Source organism: Anguilla anguilla, chromosome 5, assembly GCF_013347855.1.
Source record: "Anguilla anguilla isolate fAngAng1 chromosome 5, fAngAng1.pri, whole genome shotgun sequence".
In the NCBI taxonomy this organism is placed as follows: domain Eukaryota; kingdom Metazoa; phylum Chordata; class Actinopteri; order Anguilliformes; family Anguillidae; genus Anguilla; species Anguilla anguilla.
In genome coordinates, this window is record NC_049205.1 from 62,106,613 (window position 1) to 62,130,987 (window position 24,375).

At 46.5% G+C, this 24,375-nt stretch overlaps 1 protein-coding gene and 1 long non-coding RNA gene across 5 annotated transcripts in view; both read right to left on the reverse strand.

Moving 5' to 3' along the window:
* Nucleotides 1-333: 333 nt before the first annotated feature.
* Nucleotides 334-2,182, reverse strand: LOC118228389. Its single transcript, XR_004765474.1, has 3 exons — nucleotides 1,756-2,182; nucleotides 1,297-1,381; nucleotides 334-807 (listed from the first exon to the last, which is right to left on the reverse strand). It is a non-coding gene; the product is annotated as an uncharacterized LOC118228389 (long non-coding RNA).
* Nucleotides 2,183-8,496: 6,314 nt separating this feature from the next.
* slit2 (slit homolog 2 (Drosophila)) overlaps nucleotides 8,497-24,375 on the reverse strand; it is a 156,114-nt gene continuing 140,235 nt past the window's right edge. For all 4 annotated transcript variants that reach the window (XM_035418964.1, XM_035418968.1, XM_035418966.1 and 1 more), the window contains 8 exons: nucleotides 22,475-22,568; nucleotides 21,417-21,554; nucleotides 20,262-20,502; nucleotides 19,022-19,152; nucleotides 16,674-16,828; nucleotides 12,967-13,258; nucleotides 11,125-11,336; nucleotides 8,497-9,255 (listed from right to left, as the gene is read on the reverse strand). In XM_035418964.1, coding sequence (XP_035274855.1) covers nucleotides 9,014-9,255; nucleotides 11,125-11,336; nucleotides 12,967-13,258; nucleotides 16,674-16,828; nucleotides 19,022-19,152; nucleotides 20,262-20,502; nucleotides 21,417-21,554; nucleotides 22,475-22,568 — 1,505 coding nt within the window. In that variant the 3' untranslated portion in view covers nucleotides 8,497-9,013. The remainder of the gene's footprint in view (nucleotides 9,256-11,124; nucleotides 11,337-12,966; nucleotides 13,259-16,673; nucleotides 16,829-19,021; nucleotides 19,153-20,261; nucleotides 20,503-21,416; nucleotides 21,555-22,474; nucleotides 22,569-24,375) is intronic.

The following is a 24,375-nucleotide window of genomic DNA, read 5'->3' on the forward strand; positions in this document are numbered from 1 at the left end:
TGGCTGTGTCCAAGCGGTTTCCCACTTCAGGACAAACAGCCGTAGCCTACCTACAGACCTCACGGTCAGGTCTAATGTTTGACCTGCTTGTCATTCTGGCATCTGTGTAATTATTTCTCCCCACACTGAGGAGAGGCCCACCCCCCCCCCCCCCCCCCCCCCCCGAGACTAATCCAAAAGTGCCCCCCCTCCCCCTCCCCCCAGCCCACCTTCCTGACATCCTGTCACAGGGGCCCACAAAAAACTCCCCCCCTCAAGCCGTTTTGACATTTCAGAATAAACCCACCGCTGCGTTAATCCTTTCCAAATGAGGGGGGGGGGGGGGGCGGGGACCCAGGGACCGGCAGCGGTGGATGAATGGGGGAGACGTCAATAGGAATCCACTTAGATTGCAGGTCCTGAGAAAAGCTTTGATGCATCAGAGAGGCCCAGCTCACAGAATGTACAGGAAGGTTGTACTGGATATTTTTTTTTTTTTTTTTTAAAGGTTAAGTTTACCATATGTTTATTATGGTTCATTATTGTGAAGAAATCGCGTTCCAGTGGAACGACGTGAGCCAAGCTACACGTGTTCTGCATGAGCTGCCTTTCCCGTTCGATTAATATAGTTAGGCTACGTCTGGGCAGCGTAATGATGGGAGAGCAGACGTAAAAGAAGTAAACGTACCTGGGAAAGAGGTGATTCCCCGGCGTGTGGTTGTTTATACACATAAAATGGCTTTCGGTCTGGGACTTTCCTGCAGAATTCCAGCGAGCCGTAACGTTAAGTTCGGGGCGTAAACAATAACACACCGAGCCAGTGGAAACCTGTCGTTGGACGAGAGACAAGGAATGTTCTGTGGGTCCGAAACTAATTTTTCCACGTTGGTTAGCTGAAATAAATCCTCCTCAAAAGGCCAAAACATCCATGGGGAGGGTACGTGGTCATGTCAACGTTGCTGCAACCTTTGAAAATTATATTTGAGTTCTCCTGCCACATCACGGTCAACATTTTTTACAAAGAATATGAAATATTTATTCGGAAAGCAATGGCAACCGTTACTGTGCAACAAAGGTTTAAGAAAACAAATGAATCATGACAGCGGCTTGATGCTGTGCCTGTTTTGGAAAATGTTTGTCGTTCCTGTGACAATTAAGTCCAGGAGAACAATTAAATTACAGTTCCCATACAACCACACCCAGCAGGTGGGACCCCAACAGAAGGTTTACAGAAAATCACACGAAATCGAAACGTGCTGAAGAGCGGCGAAATTAAACCAGTCACACGAAATAAAAACAAGCTGAACAATAACTTACAATAGCAGGCTAAACCACTTCCTGGGTCTGTGGAATCGCAGATCTGAGGTTTCCCGGGCAACGTGATGCTCAGCTCGTCCCATACCTGTAACGGTACAGAACAAATTAAAACAGAGGTAGAAACCGATTCAATGAGTTATGATCCCACAAGATATTATTGAATACTACTACTACTACTACTAATTATTATTATTATTATTAGTAGTAGTAGTAGTAGTAGTAGGCTAGTAGTAGTAGTAGCAGCAGTAGTAGGAGTTAAAGTATTAATACAGTAGAGGAGTATAGTAATCTAGTATAGTAGTATTTCGCGATGCGAACTGAAATATTCTAATTTTCTAGAACACACTTTTCAGGTCTGGTTGGAAATTACAACATGGTAGACAGCACGGTGCTATGACTGAGTTCCATTGCTCTGCTGTGGGTCCAGCTCCTCTGGCAATGCAATAATTGCCTTGTTACCTTTGGAAGTGAAAATCAGGCTTTGGATTCCTGGCGCTGCCAAACACCTGGGGTTGCAGCTTCGCTGGCAGGCTTCGGGCTATGCTAACGGTGCGGTCCCCGGGCCAAGCCAAACGCGTCTCGCTGGAGGGCTCCGATTAGGATCGCGTCCGCGGGCCTCTCCGGTTAAAAAGCACGCTACGTGTGCAGGGTTCGAAAATGGCGTAGCGTTCAAGGCCAAATCAAGATTTAGGGGGCCTCAATCCGGTTGTCAACACGACTGTCAAAAGACAATCGCTAACAGTTGTTGCATTTATTTGCGAATGGATGCGATGTCCCTCCCTCTCCACCATAAAAAACGTTTCTCCGGTAAAGAGCGCCGGAATGTTCTTTGATGTTTTTAAATAGAAAGGGTTCTGAACAGAGACTGTAAAAAATAGCCTGAAATCTACTCATGCGTAAAAGACATCGCAGGTACGGCAAGCCGAGAGGGTAAAAATTTGTAACCTTTATTTCAGACCTTTTCTCCTTAAAAACACTACCCCACCACCAGCCTTGAGCCAACGGTCCTGCCCTCATGACACGCCCACCAAACATCTCCATAGGCCCGAATTCAAGGGAGTGAACTTCCTGTTCAATAAACAGAATGTTCAAAACCAAGCATGACATCCTATTCAGAACTGGAGTTGGTCCCCCAGGTGCTGCACTGTGGCTGCCCACTGCTCCTAAGTGCAGTAGCTAGGATGGGTCAAATGCAGAGGACAAAATTTTAATTTGACTTAATGTTCACTAAGGCACAAAAATTGTTGCCGAACATCACACATATGGGTGCTACCCATTGGCGATGGTTGAGGTGGGACCCCCCCCCCCCCCATCCCCACCCCCACCGACACCCTTACCCGCACCTGCACCCGCTTTAGGGTAAAGTGTTTTGAGATTAAGAGATTAAAAGAGCTATAAAAAAGTAGCGCACCATGTGCTGTGCAAGTAATAGCCTGTCGCTGGAGGTTTGTGATGAAAACTCCATGCCCCACCCCCCCACCCCCTGCAGTCAGACCCTCTTCAGTCTGTGTGACAGGTGCTGTAAAGTTGGGGGGGGGGGGGGGGAGGAGGTGTATGTGCGATTGTGGGTGTGGTCAGTAAGATTAAGCTACTGCCTTCTGATTGGACATTTTGTTGATGGGGGCGGGGTCAGGGATTAGCCTCCCAGCAGGTTTTCTGGTTCAGGTTCCTCTTTGGCTTTGTTTAGTTTTTACCTTAATTCTGCACAGGTGTGATCAGATAAAGCGCATTAACAGGAGGGTACAGGCACGGCCAAATCTGAGTCCTGAGAGCGCTCAGTGTATCGCACGTCAAAACGATACGCTTTGAGTCCGCTGCCTCCAAACAATATGGATATCTTCCATCTGGATAAAATAATATATTTTTATAGACATCTGCTGTCCATCAAAGAATCCCCAAGGTGCAGCCGTTGAACATGCTGGAAAACTGAATGCTCAGCTCCATATTTAAAACAACAAAAAGCTATTTCAGCTTGTGGAAATCTTTTTGAATTATTATTATTTTTTTATCCATCTCATGGTATTATCAAGGCATCCTGCAGCGTATGCTTATGAAATATTAGGCCTCAGCTTCTGAATTTGGGTCCTTATAAGTGCACAGTTTTTTGAATGAGGCTGTTTGTTTTCTTTCTTCATTTTCCCCTTTGCAGGAGTCTTACCCCACAGGTTCTGTGGGACACGCTCGGAGTAATGAAATCCGAGAATGCAAAAGAGAGCTGAAATAACATTTTGCCATAACAAGGCTGGGACCAATTTAAACGTAAATGTGGAAAAGAAAAAAAATCCAGTGCTGAAATTGTCTCCAGACTTCTAAAAATGTATTGCGATCAAAGGAACAAACTCAGCTTATAATAGACCTGCCCCTTAAATTATTGGTCAGATGGGTTCACAGGTTCAGTAAAAACCAGTTAAAGCCACTTGATTTGATACGATAGGTGAATTACTTGCCAAATAAATAAATAAATTTATTAATTAATTAGTAAGTGAACGAATGACTGAATGAATTAGTAAATAATTAATTGAGAATTAAGTTTTATTTATTAAGCCATGAGAATTAAGGCATACTCACAATATTTCACGACTAAGTGAACGGGATTTCAGCTTGGAAGTGGAAGCATACATGTAATTCATCACAGCTGCATCCGTGTGCATGATCAAAAGCTCCACCTGAACCTCAATGCGATGGACCAAAACGAAGTCACTCTCGCCCTGTCCGTCAAACGTATCTCCTTACAGTTCTCAGGAAGATGCAGTCCATTTAGATGCGTTTGCTTAATCTGGCAATACAAATATCAGCTTTTAATTCTAAATTATGGTTTGAACATTTGCTTCTCTTCCTGACGGCCCTGCCCGTTAAGGCTTGTCTCAAATCTCCACTACTTACCGAGCCTGACAGGTTGATGAAGCTGATTCCAGCTTTTTTGTAGAAGCTCAGCTTCTCGACTCCATCCATTACGTATAACCACACCCTCTTCCTGTTGCCAGTCTGGGGTGGGGGGGTGTTATTTGGTAAAGAAACATTTTTTTTATTCCCATGTTTACAATATCTGTGCCATGTCTTGTTTTGAAACATATTACTGGTAAACAATAAACAAATGTAATGCCCATTAGTAAACTTGTTACCGTGCATCCATTATATTTGGCCTCTATTCCTTCAAGAAATATGTAAACACCTGAGAAACTAACTTCTCAGTAACTCTCCAATGAACTTCTTAAAAGCATTTGACATTTGTAAATGTCAGTAGCAACGTTTCAATTAAAACAAAGGGGCTGAATTCGCATTGGAGTACAAAAAAATATTGATTTTGTGTACTGCAAACCTGCGCTTTCCAAGAGGATTTTCAGCGTCATGCAATTTTAAAAAGCCAAACTTTTTGCATCAGGACTTTCTTAATCCTTTGTTCAAGCAGATACTTTCTTTCTTTAATGCAGCTCTGGAGCATGTTTCGAGAATTTTTCAATTGTTCCTACACAGTTCATTAATATTCATTCTTTATCTGTTATTCAGCACATCTCATTATTCTCTTCATCAAAACATCAAAGTCAGCCAATTCTGTTTAAATCAGATAACTTGTCATTTATATGCACACAATGCGAAGACTTATTAGACAGATCATTGCTACGAGACAGGTTACACAAAACAGGAATCCACTATCTAATGTCATTTAAATTAATGCAAATGGAAAAAGAAACCAGCAAGACAAGGAAGATTTTTTCAGATTCTGCCAACTTAATGATTTTCCACTGTATTTAAGTGACTTTGGACTCCTTCAATTTTTTTCTCAAAAAAAAAAAAAGGAAGTCTTGCAGCCTTTCCCAGATAAATTGAAGAGTGAGAGAAGCAGCTGAATGGGGGCACAGTGGCTCCACTGGTCACAGTGAGTGTTGTCTTCTGATCCCAAAAGCAGATGCGCATGGTTGAGTCTGAACCAAACTGAGGGTGTGTAATAAAATGGTGATGTAATGACCCAGGGCTGGGGCGTTACTGAGGACCATGTGTTAATTTCATGACTTCATGCATCAAATGAAGGTGGATTTAATGAAAGTTTAGGTGGTACATTGTATCAGGTTCTGACAATCATCTCCCCATCAATCAAACCACACAGTCCGCGGATATTAGACGCACACAAGGTTTCAGTGAGTAGAGAACCCGAACAGTCAGGACACGCACACACAAACGAAATAGGGTTCAGACACCCAGCGTAGGTCCCTGCGTGAGCCTCTCATTCCCGTGCCCCGGTCTCACTGCAGGCAGCGCAGATAAAGCATTAGCAATTATCCCCTAATCGCCCGCAGCTGCGGTCGCATGCTGGCTAACACCTGCTCCCTCCCCGCCTGCAGATGGCGCCCTAACCACAGCACCCCACCACATACATATTCAGCGGCTAACTGCTAACTGCTTAATCTCACCCTTGGCAGTCTATTTCCACGGTTACTGACGTGGCAGAGAACCCTCAAAATAACGAACAATTACCTTGAGTCCAGAGGTACGCTTTGGTTCGTTTTTCACATTAGTGTATGAAAATCCGCAGAGCTACAGGTAGCCGTGGTTTCTATGGGGACTTAAACAGGACGGGGGAAAGGGAGGAGTGTGTCCGTTTCTGGAATTCACGCAAAATTCTGCCCCAGTCATTTACCTGAGCTGACATTTTAGGTGAATTTCTTCATAGGATCATGATCGACAGCTGAAGACTTTTTTGTCTTTTTTTTCGTGTCCCTAAATGGCACGTTCTTCTGTGGCCTTGTCTTCCTGCGACCATGGCATCGGTGAGCAGAGCTAATTAGCTCAGTTAGCCTGGGGGCTAACTGCTGAAAAAGAATATCTGCATAAACACATCGGACCTCCAGGATATCAAACTGCTCACCTCTGGATTAAAGTACATCTATACTCCAGTAAGAAAGTGGTATTGACATGACGGCAGACAAATTAGCACGCGCACTCTGATGTTGTCACCAGTCATCAAGCTTCACGAAACTGGCTCACTCAGCCCCATGCACAGGCCATTAACCGCACGCAATCGCCTTTGATACAGGGGCGCTAATGCCTAACGACAATCTGCTGATGAAGTGCCCGTGGTGCACACTCTGCTCACTGCAGCGAAGTTCCTCTTTCTGCGATGATGGAGCGGGAGACGTCCCGGAGCTGGCGGTCACTTGGGGTGTGAAATAAGACGAGGCGTCTGAACGTAGCCGCAAATCGATCCGTCTGTGTAGCTCGGCGTGTCCAACCGACAACCTCTAAAGCTTGGGCTGCTGGACCCCCCCCCTCCCAAAATCTGATACACTAAATTCAAATCGCACCTTTTCCCAAACAAGCAGAAAACCCTACAGGACGGTGCCAGCTCTCAGACCGTCAGCGTTTCGCGAAACCCGCCACCACAGCAGTCTGCTGGCGGCGGGACCGTTCGCCAACTGTTCCGCGTCCCGTTAACGACCCAACCCAATTTCCAAACCCGCCTCATCGCGACCGCTTGCCTGTGCTGCCGACTGGCGGAACGCCGGCAGACCCACAGCTGTCCGACGGCGAGCCGTCATTTTTTTTTTCCCCCGGCGAACTTCTTAAGACTAAACTTAAGTCTAAAGTCTTAAGTCTGTATTAGTCCAAGAGCAGATTCCCTGGTCCTGAACTCTAGCTGCAGAAGTTTAAGCAAGGGCTACGCAAAAGTTCTAGTCGAAGCTAAAGATCACAAAATAGAGATAAAAAGCAATGCTGATGTAAATAGTCTGTTTAATATACAAACATCAGTAAGGATACTGACATTAGTCCAAGTCAGATGAAGCACAAGTTTGAGAAGAGGGTCACTTTTTTTATTGTTATACACTGTGCTCTTTTTTTAATGAAGCAAGAGCACAACCCACTAAAATACACGTCAGCATCCAAGTCTACATTACAAATTTAGCAGCAACATGTTAACATTGGAAACATAGAGATAACAAAGTAGATTTATTTAGAAAAAAGTCACAGTTTTCTTAGCATAAATTTGTTAAAAAGGTAAGGAGCTTCAAGGAAAACGTTTGTAAAAAGAGGTCTATTTTTATCCTAGGGTACATCTCTAAACACCATTTAATCTCTGTAAAATACAAAGGGAAAATTTAACTCTATACATTTATACTCTGATATAAAGACCTTTATTCGTGGCACAGTACAAATTCTCAGGAGATTTGACAAAAATATACAATGTTTTGTTTCACTTCACATTTTTTAAAGATTAAAATGTACCTAAGGTTTCTGGAAAATACAACAGTCTCAGGTCATTTATTTTAAAACCAAGCAGGACACCATGTTAGTTAATCTATCCCAACAGATCAATTTGTCTCTTTTTTTTAATACAAAAATATCAGGACAAATATAAATTAATATATATTAAAAGACTCAAAACTGCAATATAAGGGGAAGACCTAGCACATAAGTAAAGGTATTTTTGATACAATAAATACTTGTCAGTGATAATAGAGAATACTGTGCCAAATGGCAAAGGCTTGGTAAAAAAAAAAGACAAGATGTATCGTTTAACCAAATTACTAATCATTTATAATTAACCTATGGTTCTCACAGCCCCCCCCCCCCCCCACCTCCCCTCCCAGCCACCCCCCCCCCCAACATTTAAATTACAATGCATTAATACTGGGGGGTAAAAAGGCTCACTAATATTTAAGGTTCTGCTATTTGTACATAGGTTGGACTTGGGTGGGTGAGTAAAATGGATGATGTACTCAGTGGACATTTACATCACGTGTGTGTGTGTGTGTGTGTGTGTGTGTGTGCGTATGTGCGTGTGTGTGTGCGTGTGTGCGTGCGTGCGTGCGTGTGCGCGAGTGTGCGGGTGTGTGTGTGTGTGTGTGCGTGTGTGTATGTGTGTGTGTGTGAGTGTGTGTGCGTGTGTGTGCGCGTGTGTGCGCGTGTGTGCGTGCGCGTGCGAGTGTGTGTGTGCGTGCGCGTGCGAGTGTGTGTGTGCGTGTGCGTGTGTGTGCGGTTCACGGCCTTCTATGGCTCGCTGAGGCGTGGCCCTCCGTTGGGTTTCAGTCCGTCCCGTTTTCGCGCGACGCAAAACCAACCCGCGTCGTCGTCCTGGAGACCGCACTTTTAGTATCTCGGATCTTCAAAAATCAAATCTTCAGACCTTCCAAAAAATGGTTTTGTTTCGTGTGCTACTTTTACCAGATCCTAAACTTAACGACTAACCCCAACACGTTTCCCAAGAGTCTTCTGACGTATAACATCAAAAAAAAAAAAAAAAAAAAAATCAGAAACAGTGACCAGCCAAAGGGTTATTTTCATTTCTTCATTCACGACTGAGCAGTCAGTTCGGTTCTTCTTCAGCAAAAAAACAAAACAAAAAAAAACAACAAAAGATAAAAAACAAAACCAACGTCGTGCATCCCAGGAGTGACAGACGTCGAATGAAGAAAATAGTCAACTCTCTTGTTTTTTTTTGTCTTTTTCTTTTTTCTTTCCTCCTCCGCTTCATAATAAAAAATAAGTATTGTTCTGTATTTTACAATATAATTCAACATTTCCACTATGGAAGCATCAATTAAGTCCAGCAACTGCCAAAAAAAAAAAAAAAAGGTGATGATTTTTCGTTTCGTTTTTTTTCCCCGCCTTTCTCTCTTTCCTTACAAAAAAAGGGACACGTAACGTACGTAACCGTAACAAAACAAAAAAAAAAAACTATATATTTTTTATTTATTATTATTTATTTGTTTGTTTTTCTGATTTATGAAGGGCATTTCGTGCAGCCGCACTTGACCACCTTCTCCACCTCCTCCACGAAGGACGAGCCGTCGGTGCACTCGAAGGTGTATTTCCGCCGCTTGCTCCGCAGGGGGCCGCAGCACTGGCCCCCGTCGCACCCCCCCCGGCACTCTAACCGCGAAACCTTCTCGGTCGTCTGGCACGCGGCGTAGCCCTGCTGCTTCTGGTAGTTATCTCGGACCCGTTCGCCCCGACACGCGATCTCTGCAGTGGCGAGGAGGAGAGAGAGAGAGAGAGAGACAAACACGCATGAATTTTTCGGCCTTTTTAAAAGAAAAAGAATAAAAAATTGGTATTTTACTTCTGCATCCCTGTTTAGCTCGCAGTTTGGAAACGGCGTATCGCGCGCCCATCACCGTGGAAGAGCGTACCGCTCTGCTCCGAAACACGTGATGTCACACCACTGCTTCTGTTTCACGTAACGGGCCAAAATTCGGTCGAGCTCACGCAGACGCGAGTCAGAGGAAGACTCTTCACCTGCAGCTAGTGCAAGCAGACCGCGTGAGCCCCACTCACCAGCAGAGGGCACTGGTGAGCACTGATGCCGACTAAACCCCGCCCTCTATGGGCAACACTTCAGCCAATCATGTGTTGCCCTGCAGGGCTGCTAAGCAACATACGACACTGGAACAGTCCAAATTCAGCACCACACCGTGGGGCCAATCCACACACTGCAGCAGTAGCTTACGAGCATAAGCCACCCTTCGGGCCTGATTTCTCTAACACAAGAACCATTTAGACAAGTGAGCATTATCTCTTACGTACCACTTGTGGATTTTTGCTATTAACATTGATTTAAGGGGGACAGGGGCACTAAATAAGTTAACAGGAGGACATGCAAACATACTCTAAGGAGGGCAAATCTACTCGAACTCTGTAGCAGTGAAAGGTGAATGGATTCTGAGGGGCAGTGTGAGAAAGGGTCGGGTTTGTATATACACCCCTGAGTGTGCAGCCATGACACTTAGAGATGCTGGTGATTACAGACACTACAGTACACCACGCACAGCACAGACACACACCCCTGGGGAGGGGGAGGACTACGGATGAGCCCGGGACAGCCGAGAGGGAGGATGAGTGTGAGGAAGAGTGGAAAGGATGAGAGGAAGATCACAACCCCTCCATCCTTTCCCTGAGAACCTCACCTGTCTCCCCCGTGTGGGGTTCAGAGTGTGCTCAGGAGAGGCTGAGAGGTCAGAGATACATCAGCATCGTCATTATTATTATTATTATTATCATTATTATTATAATCATAATTGACCATCATTACACGAGCCATTGAACAGAGTACGGTAATAAATCTCTTCTGAGACTCACTTACCGTAACTGTGTGTGTGTGTGTGTGAGAAAGAGCGAGAGATGGAGAAGGAGTGTGTGTGTGAGAGAGAGAGAGAGGGAGAAGGAATGTGTGTGTGAGAGAGAGGAAGAAGGAGTGTGTGTGAATAAGAGGGTGAAAGTCAGAGAGAGAATAAAAGGCTGAGGAAAAGAGACAGTAACAGTGAAAGAGAGAGACAGTAAAAGAAAGAGAAAGAGAGACAGTGAAAGGCAGAGAGAGAGATATATATTACAGAAAGAGAGACAGAGAGGGGACAGGCACTGTATTCACGTTGACAGTGAGCTGGGATGAGAGACTGACGCATTAACACAGAAGGGCGTTGGGCCGGTTCACACCAGCTTAGCGTCGGCAGCCTGAGCCTGTCTGTCTGCTTCCTGAGTCTCCCTCCCCTCCAGGCTGCTGCACTGTGAAAGCCCTGCACGCGCGTGGGGTTTTAATGGGCGGAGTCGCACGGGGGGGGGGGGGGTTAAACGGGAGGGGGCTTAAACAGCGGAGCCGCACACGGGCCTTGAATGGGCGGGGCTAAAATGGGCTGGGCCTAAATGGGTGGAGCCGTGCGGGGCTTAAATAGGGTGGGGGGGGGGATTAAACAGGCGGCACTTAAATTGGTGGAGCCATGGGGGTTTAAACAGGTGGGGCTAAAGTGGGTGGAGCCACGTGTGGGGCCTAAATGGGCGGAGCTTAAACGGGCGGGGCTCCTTAATCGGGCGGAGCTTAAGTGGGCGGGGCTCTCTCACCCCTGTCGCAGCCGTCCCCGGTGAAGCCGCTGTTGCACTCGCAGTAGGCCTTGCCCAGGCCCGACAGCCGGCACTTCCCGTGCTTGCACCTGATGGACTGGCAGGGGTTGAAGACCTCCTCCTCTTCCTCGCACAGCACGCCCGCGTAGCCCGGCTGGCACCGGCAGCTGTAGGAGAAGGAGTTGATGGGCAGGCAGGACCCGTGGGCGCACCTTGGGGAGGGACGGGAGAGAGAGTCCGGGGTTTATACCCAACTAATGATACGGCACCAGCAAAACACGGCGGCCATTTTAGGATTCCTGACACACGCTGTAGCGATAGCAATAACACTGAGCGCCTGAAGTCAGTCATCTGCATTCTAATTCAGTCAATTTAGGAAACAGGCTGAAACGCAACTCAAGTATTGAAAAAAAAAAAAAAACGCACAGAGCATTAAAGGCTTTTTCGACTCATTCTCAGAATTGAATGAAATTAACTGGAATTGACCCAACCCTGAAAAATGCTGAGTCATCCCATGCTGAATATGTATAAGGCAGTAGGGGAGAGCAGCAGGGGATTGTGGGATTTCGGGCTGGATATGTAGGTAGATCTGGGTGAGCATCATCAGTACAACAATGATTCTGGAATTCAGATCCAGCTGTCTGTACCATAAAAGTCTCATCAACTAGAAGAAGCTAGCGCAAAAAACTAAAAATGTGACTAAACCATAATATTTATTAGGAACCGAACAATGATAAAAGAATTGTGAAATTCCCCAGTGAAGAAAATTCAGAACTATGACTATTGCCCTGGCCAAATGATACTATTTTGGACAGTACTTCTAAATTGTGAAATTTCTACACTCCAAACTAATTGCTCTCCTAAGACCATATTTTTAATGAGCCCCACAGAAAAAGATGTCAGATTAGTTTCATTCCCATTCATCCCTTTACATTCAGGTACCCAGTGCGCATGCTCTAGTACCAAAAACCCCAAAGTCAGACATGGCAGCCTCCATGAACTGGCTTCATATGGCAGGGATCGGCTCCCATAGGGATCTGTGGGTCCAGTAAGCGGAAGCTGGCTCTAGAGCTAGGGTACCCGGTTGGCGCACACTCACACACGCACACACTGTCTCACACACACACACACACACTCACACACACACACACACACACAGTCCCGTACTGCTATCCTTGTGGGGACTTCCCATTGACTAAATTCATTCCGTAACCTCTAACCCTAACCTTAACCTAATTGTAACCCTAACCCTAAGTCCTAACCCTAAAACAGCCTCTTGACCTTGTGGGGAGCAGCAAAAGGTCCCCACAAAGCAAAATTTTCCTCATCTTTCTATCCTTGTGGGGACCAAATGTCCCCACAAAGATAGGATTACAGGTTCACACTCTCACACACACACACTCTCACACACACACACTCACACACTCACACTCACACACACGCACACACGCACACACTCTCTCACACACACACACACACATGCACACACGCACACACACACACACACGCACACACTCTCTCTCACACACACACACACACACACACTCTCTCACACACACACACACACACACACTCTCTCACACACTCTCTAACACTCACACACACACACACACACTCTCTCACACACACACACACACACACTCTCTCACACACACACACACACACACACACACACTCACACTCACACACACGCTCACACACACACACACTCACACACACACTCACTTGTTGCCCTGGCAGGGGTCGTTGGCCTGCTGGTCGCACACACACACACACACACACACACACACGCTCACACACACACACTCACACACACTCTCTCACACTCTCTCACACACTCACTTGTTGCCCTGGCAGGGGTCGTTGGCCTGCTGGTCGCACAGGGTGCCCGCCCAGCCGCTCTCGCACTGGCAGGTGAAGCTGGAGCGGCCTGTGGCGTGGCAGGTGCCGTGGGCGCACACCCTCTTCTGGCAGGGCTGGCACCCGGGCAGGATGCCCGCCCGCGGCTGGAACAGCGCCAGGTCCTGCAGCTGCCCGTCGATGAGAAGGTTCCGGATGCAGCCGTGGAAGCTGGTGCCGTTCTGCCCCCCCCCGCTCTGCTGCAGCGCCGCCGCCGTGGCTTTGCCTGGCATGCCTGGGGAGGGGGGGCAGGGGCAAGGAGGAGGGGGGCAAGGGGGAGGGGGCAGGGGCAGGGGACAGGAGGGGAGGCAGGGAGACAGAGAGGGGTCGGGGGTCAGAGAGAGAGTGGGCACTCCGATTAACAGGGTCTCCAAACTGTGCTGCATCACAGGGATGGGCAGTATTTCAAATACAAATTTGCAGTTCCTTGCGTGTATTTCTGATGTGATGGTGGGCATTACATTTGAAATACATACACGCAAATACAACAGTAACTGAAATGTGCATTTGCATGTATGTACTTCCAATGCAGCATTACAGACACATTTTTGGGAGCCATCTTGTATATTGTGACAAGACACATTTGAGTGTATTTTTGCCCCCCCCCCACCACCCATCCCATCCCAGTCTACATCATAGATGCCGGTCGGCTCTCATAAGCACTGATGATTTTTAAGACGGCTCGTTTTTATTGGTTTAAAACCGGGTTGGGCTGATTTACGCCTTTAATGGAGCGGTTTACACAGGTCTGAGCACCGTGCTCGTTTGGCTCCTGCTGCAGTAAATGGAATTCTACGCTGGTCAATAGTAATCTGGTTCTTGAAAGAAAAGATACGTCTTCGGCCCTCCCCCTCCCCCCTCCCCCGTCCCCTTTCCCCCATCCCCTCCGAATACGGAGATCTTTCTGGGGGGAGATGAATCTGAGAGCAGAGGCCCCGCATTAGAAATGCAATTTGGCACCACGTTAAATCAGCACAAGGAGTCAATCTCCTTACTTAAGAGGCCGTTAAGAAGAACAATCTCATAGATCTCATTTTATACCGCCGGGGTGATTCGACCGGGCCGTACATTTAAGCCAACATTCGCCCACTCGAAACGCAGCGTCGATCATAAATAACCCAGACGATCCATGTCCGTCGTGCCCTCTAATCAACTCACTTCTATTCTAATGTCCCTAAAGTGAAAACTGGAAAAAAAAGAAATTCTTTCATGCAAACTTCAATTTTCTCTTTTTTTTAAGAAGCAGGTCATATTAGGGCAAGACGCAAGGATCACACAGTGTGAGAAATGAAATGGAGTCATGCTACGTATTATCTGACAGAGAGACAGCAGACGAGATCTGTACAGTATGTACGCGTGATGCTGTCGACTCAAAGTAAGATGTTCAGCCTCTCGCAGACAGGTAGCACAAATAACCAGAGGACTCAATCACTGCTTCATCATTGCATTTTACACAGTACTTACAGTAGTCTAAGTAAGGAAAGAAGAGTAGGATATTCCCTAACGAGAGTGATGCCACAAATTTACTTATTTTGAAATGTTTTCCAATGAACAGAGGGCACGGTTCCATTGTTTTCTTTATCATTTTATGCAATCCTGCGATTGCTGCCTTTGCTCAGTATGCAGGCAGTTAATAAAGTGGCTCTCTCTACAGCCTGGATGTGAGTTTCATCAGATTTATGTAGGTGTGTGTGTGTGTGTGTGTGTGTTTGGTACTGGCAAGCAAACATAACAAGCTCTTTCTTTCTCTCTCTCTCAGGCACACACACACAAACGCACAGACATGCACATATGCATGCACACATGCACACACATGCATGCACGCACACAAATGCACACACACACGCATGCACACACCCACAAATGCACACATGCACACACACACAAACGCACACATGCGCACACACACACAAATGCACACATGCACACACACAAACGCACACACACACACACACACACTCAAGGGAGCAGTATATGTGAAGGATTGACAGTGATGGATAAAAATGTCACTCCTGAACCTCCCTCATCTCCATATATCTCCCATGGAGATGCATGAGAACATTTCCCATCCTGGGTGACAGCAAATCTCCATCACCCAGCTGAGTCAGGAGTCACACTGTTTCATAAAAAAAACTGCAATAAAGCTTTGAAAATGAAGCCCAGGAAAGAGGCTTAATTGGGAGCGTGGGGCACGAATCCAACACAGTGCCGCTCACAGGGCATTGTTCTGTCTTCCTGAAGCTCTTTTCCCCTCCAGACTCTCCACATTCTCTGGATTTCACATTTAATACAAGCCTTCAAGAACCCTTTATATAGAGCAGGTTTTTTTTCAGAACTCCACTGCTTTCAGTCCCCAGGATTGATTGTGACATCAGCATTAGAATGTTCAGTTCAGAACATTCTAATCACGTAATTGTGATCTCACACTTCGAAACGTTAAAGGGATCTCTGCTGTGTACATTCTCTTAAGCCCCGATTAGTGCTTACAACTTAAACTAAGTTCCCTCACCAAAATTAAATCATGGCTGTCTATGGATTTTCTGATTTTGAAAAGTGATGAAACTGCTAATTGTTAGACCAGTTCACCAGCCTCTGTTTGAAAATTTGACTACCATCATTGATGACAGTAAAATATCACAGAGCCCTCCAGTTAAAAATCTTTTATCTGCAATCCTTGATCCATCTATTTCACATGTGACAGCGTTTATAACTTCATAACTTCCTGCAAAAATCTGATCGTATGCCTAAACCTTAATATCGTTCAGATTAGATCCTTTTCTGTGGCCCACAAAACAGAACCATTAAAAGTCTTCAACTTGTTCAAAATGCTGCAGTCAGAATTCTGAGAAAAAGCAGTAAATATGATCATATAACTCCAATTCTGTCTTCCCTCCACGGTCTGCCAATACAGGCTAGAGCTGGCTTCAAAATACTTGTTTTAACATATGAAGCCTAGCATGGATTGGCAGCATCCTGCCTCTCTGATCGTATTACACCACGCACATCAGCACACACCCGGCGCGCTACCGCTAGGCTATTCATCACTCCCCTGATTCAACAGAAAATCATCTAGGAGCACAGCATTCCAATTCCCTTCTCCCCACCTCCGGAATGCTCTTCCCACATCAATCAGGAATTCAATTTCTGTCAATGCTTTTAAAACAAGACTCAAGACGTGCTTTTTCCCCCCCCCCACTCTCCTACGGCCCACCGTGGCTAGTTTCATCCACCGGTCGGAAAGCCCTTCAATGAGTTTTCATTGTTATTGTTTCTGTTTTGTTGTTGGTATGTTACTGCTCGTTCACGGTATTGTTTTTTTAAATCTTTTTTATCATTTTGTTTAAATGTACAGTGCTATGAGACTTGTGTGGAATTCGCTTTAAATAAATGATGACTTGACTTAAAGAGTGTGAAAAATCTTCTGGTTGGACAAGACGGGAAGTGGGTTTGACAGGAAATGAGGTGGGCTGGACAAGAAATGAAGTGGGTTAGACAGGAGATGAAGTGGGCTGGACAGGAAATGAGGTGAGTTAGACAAGAAATGAAGTAGGTTAGACAGGACATTAGGTGGGTTAGACAGGAGATGAACTGTGTTGGACAGGAAATGAGGTGGGTTAGACAGGAAATGAGGTAGATACTGGCAGACCTACCTCCAACGTATAGGGGAGAGTCGATGCTGAGCGTGGACTGCTTGGACAGGGTGCTGATGGACTTGGGGCTGCCTCCATCAATAGCCAGCGAGAGCGTCTGTTCTGATGCCACGAGCTCCACGACATGGAAGCTCCCGTCGTTGATGGTCTCCACGCTAAACGCGTTCAACACAGAACACGAAAATGCGTCACTTTCCTGGTGTTAAAGCAATCGCCAGAACTCGTATTTACTTCACAGAAGTGGATTACCAAACTTTGAGAACCCACAACCTAACCTAAGAGCAAATATGCATTTTCTGTGACCGACCTTTTCATAGAAAGTGGCCTAAAATACATGTTTAAATATGAAACGCAAACGTTTGCAACATGACATGTATGTCAGAACAACTGCATGTACACTGTCAGTGACATAACTAATGCAGTGTTAAAACTCGACTGGTGTGAATACTCCTTAAAAAAGTGTGAGATGCGGAAAGCTATTTTTTCCACATTTATCCCCCGTAAGCGCCCTCCCAGCCCACAGTTTAGATGGCGGTTCACGGCGCAGCGAATGCTAATGAACCCGCCGCTCGTTTCGCGGCTCCGCGGCGCAGAAAGATCACGTTCGTTTCCAGAGATCGTAAATCAGACCGTGGACGCCCAGCCAGATGCGGCTCCCCAAGACAGACGCTGAGGCTAAGCGACTTTTGATTAGCCTGACATTTTGAAAATGTTAACGTTCGCAGAAACAAACAAACACCAAAAAAAAAAAAAAAAAAAAAAAATAGCAAAGGGGATAAAACCAGCACATTCCTGTCCTGAGCCTCTAGATCTGAGCTTCAGACACACAGGCAGCCACTTGCCTGAGGAACGGGCTTCGGTGCTACGGGAGATTAGCGGCTATACAGAGCCTTCCATCAACAACGGCTGCTTGAGCCGCTACCTTAATGCACAGTTTTCGCCCCTCACTCCTGTGCGTAACGTGTCAAGATTTCTCAAAAGCTGGATTTCGCCACTGCGTTATCAGCCGCCTGTATCGTTTACCGGCCAGGACCAGCGGCGCTGGGGGCCTTTTCAAAATGGCAGTTGACAGACGTTTTTAACGGTCATTTAGTCTGACATCGCATCAGATACGGGCCATAAATCAATTAACAGGAATTATCCCGGCCAGCCCAAACACGGGTTTCTTGCCGGTGCCTCAAGGCTGAAAGGGCTGCCTTCGTAATCGCGAAACCGCGTTCCCCTAATTGACCGGGCCCGACCGCACGCGACCGTGTTTTGCTAACGAAATCTGAGATGCTGAAAACGCCATTTTTGAAGTTGAAAAAATGTTTGAAAGTCTCCTGCCAGGCAAATAAACAGAAATGTCTGAGTCACACGCACAAACACATGATTTCCAGCCATGGAAAGATAAGGCTGATCTTTCCATTTCCCTGAGATTCAAGTCAAACTGGCACTGGGATTGAACATTTTCCCCATTGTTCCCAGCACGGCTGTTAAAATCTGCAAAATGGCCCGTTTTCAGTCACCAGAAAAAGAAAAAAAAAAACAGCAGTTGTTTCTGTTGGCAGAGGGCTTTGGATTCTGGATCTGCCAAGTTATCCACATTCAAAGTGACAGCGGCAGTCCCTAGCACTCAAACACAGAAACGGCGGCTGTAAGTTAAATGCTAGTTCAAGTACACACAATTTTCACATAACTACCACGGATGTTGCCAGGAAAAAAAAAAAAAAAAGCAGTTATAAATATTCCCGTAATGCCACACTCAGATGAGTTGCCACTGAAGATGGTAATGGTGGAAAACGAGCAACAGTTAGCCGTCATGCATAATGGAACGTTTGTTTACAAAAAGTGCGTCCTTTCCGCGCTCGCTATGAGGCCTTCGCCTCATTCGCTGGGAAAGGGATAAAAATAAATAAATAAATAAATAAATTTAAAAAAACACGACTCGAGCATGTTTCTTAATTTCCTTCACAAGCAGATGGAGGGACCCAGGGGGGTATTAAACGTTTGGTTTCCGAACATAAACAAATAAAATGTGTTCCAGCCGTCGTTAAGCTAGCGAGCGCACGTTTAGATCTGACTGCGGGCCTGTTATCCTCATTAAGGCGCAGAGAAATATATATATTTGCTTTTTTTTCTTTTTTTTTTCTTTACGCGGCTGACGCAGCGCATATATTTGTGTTGGAGAGGAGAAAGACGGGAGTTTCAAGGGCATCGTGAGAAGAGAAGAAAAGAAGAGAAGAGAAGAGAAAAGAACACTGAAAAATACTGGCTAAGAAGAGCCTGGCTCTTCCAGAACTGGAAAGCACGGCAATACGGCTAATACTTTGTCAGCGTATTCCACATGCGTACAGGTGGGCAGTTACCTGTAAATAGCGGACGGAGGATAGGACCCGGTGTCGTAGCTCACACGCAGCCGGCCCCTGTAGAGCTCCACGGCGATGTGGTCTATGTCTCCCTTGTACAGCAGAATTCCATTGTCTTCATCGGTGGCGATCTAACAGGCAAAAAATTTAATAAAAAATATGGGACGGGTCATTTCCTCACTGCTGATTGGCTGAGCTTCCCCACCTGTGAACTTATTGCAATGCTAGAAATTTAATTTACAATTTTTACGTGAGTATTATGCAAAGTGCGCATTATGAAAGAAAAAATGAATGCAGCATTTTCATATGAATACCAGACTTCACCATCGTTGCCAAGTTTTGGGAGGAATGCAAAAATAGATGACTTTAATTTGACAGACGGTGAGTGGAAACAGTCGGAAATTCACCCTTATTCATCAGGTGTTGTGTATTAGTCTGTACTCTAGAGCAATGATCCCGAACCCTGTTCCTGGAGATATACCGTCCTGTAGGTTTTCACTCCGAATTTGGCACTCCTGAGTCTGCTAATTAGCAGCTCGGCGAGATCTTTAGCTGTTGAATGAGGCATGCTTTGTTAAGGCTGGAGTGAAAACGTATGGGGCGGTAGACCTCCAGACACAGGGTTGAGAGCCACCGCTCTGGATTCCCTCCCTGCTTCCCCCCTTTTTTTAAAAAGATTAAATTCGCTGGAGTCACACGTTGCATCGAGCAGGCGAGTGTTGAGACAGAGATTTTTGACATTTTTCAAAACCTGCGTAATCTCTAAAAAATGCAACAGCACACAATTAGGAGGTTGCAAGATCCTGGTCTAAAGTCACAAACTGCATTGCGGCATGTGATTCAAATATGATGCAATTTTCAGGAAAGAAGTGGTAAAACTGTTTTTTTTTAGCGGTCATAAAAGCCGCCATAAAGTTTGCTATAACTACTTTTGCAGTCATAAAGCCATATGATAGCCTATATCATTGCATTTTTTTTTTTTGCAGTCATTAAGACTGTATTATTATTAAGGGTGGTAGTGTCTGCATGTTCCCCCCGTTTAGACCAGATGGTGGTATGGTCCACATGGCCCCCCCCCCCCTTGTTCAGACCAGATGGTGGTACGGTCCACCTGCTCCCCCCCTTGTTCAGACCAGATGGTGGTACGGTCCACCTGCTCCCCCCCTTGTTCAGACCAGATGGTGGTACGGTCCACCTGCTCCCCCCCTTGTTTAGACCAGGCGGTGGTACGGTCCGGCACCTGCAGGGAGATGTTGGCCTGCGAGCTGATGAGGCCGGAGGGGATCTGCAGGTAGGACTCGCGGTCCACGAAGTTGACGCTGACGAGGCTCTGGCACCGGTCGCCCTGGTAACCCTGCAGGCAGCGGCACTCGGGGTCCGCGTCCTGGACGACGCACTGCGCCCCGTTCTGGCAGTCGTGGTTATCGCACGGGCTGGTCCGGGGCAGCACCATCGGCGGGGAGAACTCGCAGAACAGCCCGCTGGGGAAGACAGACATCACAGTACACACATTTAGAGACTTATCCAGGCTTATCCATTTACATTACATCCATTTATACAGCCAGATATATACTGAAGCAATGCAGGTTAAGTACCTTGCCGAAGGGTACAATGGCAGTGTCCTACCTGGGAATCAAACCTGTGACCATAAGGTCCCATTATACTACATTGCCCCCCCCCCAAAAGAAACATGGTTTGAGTCACTGTTGCCCTGCGCATGTTACTCATGGAAACCAGTGCCTCCCAGCATCACCGGTGGGAATCTTATCACCATCTCCAGGCCCCTTAATGGATGGATCTCATACTCAATGCCCTGGAGGGTAGCAGTGGCTGCATGTTTTTGTAGTTTCCTCTTTCAAACAGCGGCCAAACTTGGCCCTGTCACGACGAGGCCCGTGGACTCGCGCTGATCAATAGCTTAAGTGCTTAAGTGCTGAAACACGCTGGAAATAAACTGCGGTCCTCCGGGGCGGGAGTCTGACACCCCCTGACTTAATGGGTCTTGTCGGGCGAGGCGAGAAGGCAGTTTACCTCAGAAAGCCCGTTAGCATGAGTATGAAGAGAGGGCCATTTCCCTCAGAAAGCTCGTTAGCGTGAGTATGAAGAGAAGGCAGTTTACCTCAGAAAGCCCGTTAGCATGAGTGTGAAGAGAAGGCAGTTTACCTCAGAAAGCCCGTTAGCACGAGTATGAAGAGAAGGCAGTTTACTTCAGAAAGACAGTTAGCGTGAGTATGAAGAGAGGGCAGTTTACTTCAGAAAGACAGTTAGCGTGAGTATGGAGAGAGGGCAGTTTACCTCAGAAAGCCCGTTAGCACGAGTGCGAAGAGAAGGCAGTTTACCTCAGAAAGCCCGTTAGCACGAGTGTGAAGAGAAGGCGGATCAGGTCGGAACTCACCTGTATCCTTCCGGGCAGACGCAGGTGTAGCCGTTCACGGCGTCGATGCACTGAGCGCCATTTTGACATTTGTTCTCCTGGCAGTCGTCAAAATCCACGTCACACTGCTCGCCAACGTAGCCAGGCGTGCACTCGCACCTGTAACCAGGCAACCACAACACCCGAAGGTCACATGACTGAGCCAAGACGATGGACCGACAGTACAAACTTACCAGATGTGGCCGAAATACACACATACATACTTTGCCTCTTCTGAGGGTGGTAACATTTGAAAATTTAGACATTACAAATACCAGATTGTTCATCAAAATATGTTAGTGACTAACAATTATCACAACATTAAGAAATGTCAATTTTCTTCATATTGGTGGCAGTTTTTTTGTCATTAATCTACAGGAACTCCGTTGGTATGTAAAGGGTCAAAGTACGTAGACTAATTATTTCTCTCAGGTCTGAAACCTGCTGAAGTTAAAGGCTTAAAAGAAGTATATACTTTCATTAGCAGGTGCAGTAATATAATAATGCAGTCAAACGTGTCCATGATAGCTACGGATTTTGAAGTAATAAAATTGCCATTACCATCTCTCTCACACGTTAAATTTAAATCACAGACGCAAAGTTTGAGAAGTTTCTCTGCTAGAACACCACAGGGAAAAACAGCAGATGAGAGAGAGAACACCGTGGAGATCACACCACAAAATTCCTCAGACACTGAGACACGCCACAGAGGAAACCCGAGTTCTACGGCTTCCTGTACGAAAGTCGCACCTGCAGGCCCACTAACCCGACCCCTGCTCACAGGGGCCACCTCATAAGAGCAGCGGCCTTCCTGTCTGTCTGTCTCTAACACAGAGGTCACTTTTAAGGACAAAACATCTGCTGGATACCCCTCCCTTAAGAAAATAATGAAATTAACTAAGTCAAATCACAGGGGAAAGGGCTGAAAATAAACAGAGTCTGCCCCCTATCCTGCTCTGGACCTTGAGCCGAATCCTGAAGGGGTTTTTTTTTTTGGGGAAGGGGGCGGGGTGGGTGGGCGGGGGGGGGGTCACACTCACTTGTACCCCTTGGGCGTGAGGATGCACTTGGAGTCGTGCTGGCAGAGGTTCAGCTCTGGAGCGCAGAAATCCAGCTTCTCCTCGCAGAGCTCACCTGCAGCACAGACCAGGGGGGAAAGCCGCATCACACAAATGCATGTATGAGGGGGAGGTATTATCCGATCCTATACCTCCAGATAACATTCCTGAACATCAACAACCCCATCCCCCGCCCCCCCCACCCGCCACCGGCAGCCGTCGCCGCAGTAATGAAGCCGTCTCGTTTCCAGGGTCTCTGCTATGAAAGAGCTGATGGGAATCTGGCCACATATTTTCCATTTCAGATTTTTGTTTTATCCTGGCGCCAGGCCCCTCCTGATATCGGCACCCACCGCATCACAGGTGAATTCAATTATTCATCTCTTTTATTTTTCTTTTTTCCCTACCCTTTCTTTCTTTATTTCTTTCCCCCCGGTGAACTCTTTTCAAACAAACTGCACTGCGGAGAAAAAGAGAAAAAAAACAGCCCTCCAGATCTCATCCTTTTCTGAACGGCGACACGATGCCCAAGAGTGAGAGAGGCAGAGAGAGAGAGGGAGAGACAAAGAGGAAGAGTGAGAAAGAGAGAGTGAGAGAGAGCAGGACAAATGGAGAGAGAGAGAGAGAGAGCGGGAGAAATGGAAAGGGACAGAGAGAAAGAGAGAGAGAGACCCCGAAAATGGCTCTGTCTGCCATGTTGTGTCTGAAGGGTCCTGTTGTCTCTCACACGCCAGACATGCCCCCCCCCCCCACCCACCCCTCCCCCCCACACTCCCCAGCGGCACGCCGTCGATCAATAAAAGATTTCTCTAAATGACGTGGCCGAGCGCTGAATTATGAATCTTTAATGGCGGTCACACTCCCGACGTTCCTGCAAGGGGGGGGGGGGGGGAGGGGGCGTGGGCGTGATGAACGGCTCTGTGGGGGCCTGCGGGGGGGAGGGGGGGGGGTGACGGCCGGCCGGATCGACGTGGGACCGCATCCCCCCCCCCGTCAGCAGGATAACCCCGCTGACAAAATTAGCCGCCTCCGCGGCCACGGAATATTCCGCCCGCTTCTCCGAGCCTTCGATCGATTTACGCGGGAGGAAGAAGACGGCCGATGAAGAAATCCCAATATGTTGCGCGGCAGCAGTTCCGAGACCGGAATAATTACGGAATTACGGTGGGGAATCGATGTGGCCGCCCAGAGAGGATCCATTCCGGCTCCGTGCGTTTTTTTTTTCTCTGATTAAAGCATCGTTGTTTTTGAATACTAAACTGTTGCGTTTTCATTTTACAGTTCAGGCAGAATTTTACCTCAAGCTCAAAGCAACACTCATTTTCTTATATTCTTGGTCGATATATTTTACCGTAAACACACACACACATATATACATGTGTGCGCGTGTGTGTATAGTTTTATTTTCGTTATATTCAGGCAAAACTTCAGTATTCACAGTCCACAATGCATCAGGTAATAATATCAGATATTAATTTTTATACAGGGAAAATTATAGAATATAAGATTCATGATAAAGGACATGGAGCTGTTCCTGTCCACACGGTGACTGTAGTTACTGCTAACAAGACATTAAAGAGCATCTGGACTGGGCCGGTTCTCCGGGAAAACCCAAAATCCGTCCAGCTTTAACAACTGTGATTCCTTTAACTGGGGCTTTCAAAAAAGATACACATAATTTTCCGGAATATTATATAATATTTAAATAACATTATTAATTACTTAGTATTAAGCTAAATTCTCAGCTGGACCTTAGCAAGAGAATAACTTTTTAAATAAATTGTGTGGTACTGTGCATCCGACTGAACTCTCTCTCTCTCCTTTTGTCTCTTCCGCTCAAACCCGAGGTGAGTTTTATGTCCTAGTGCAGAGCTGGCCGAGCT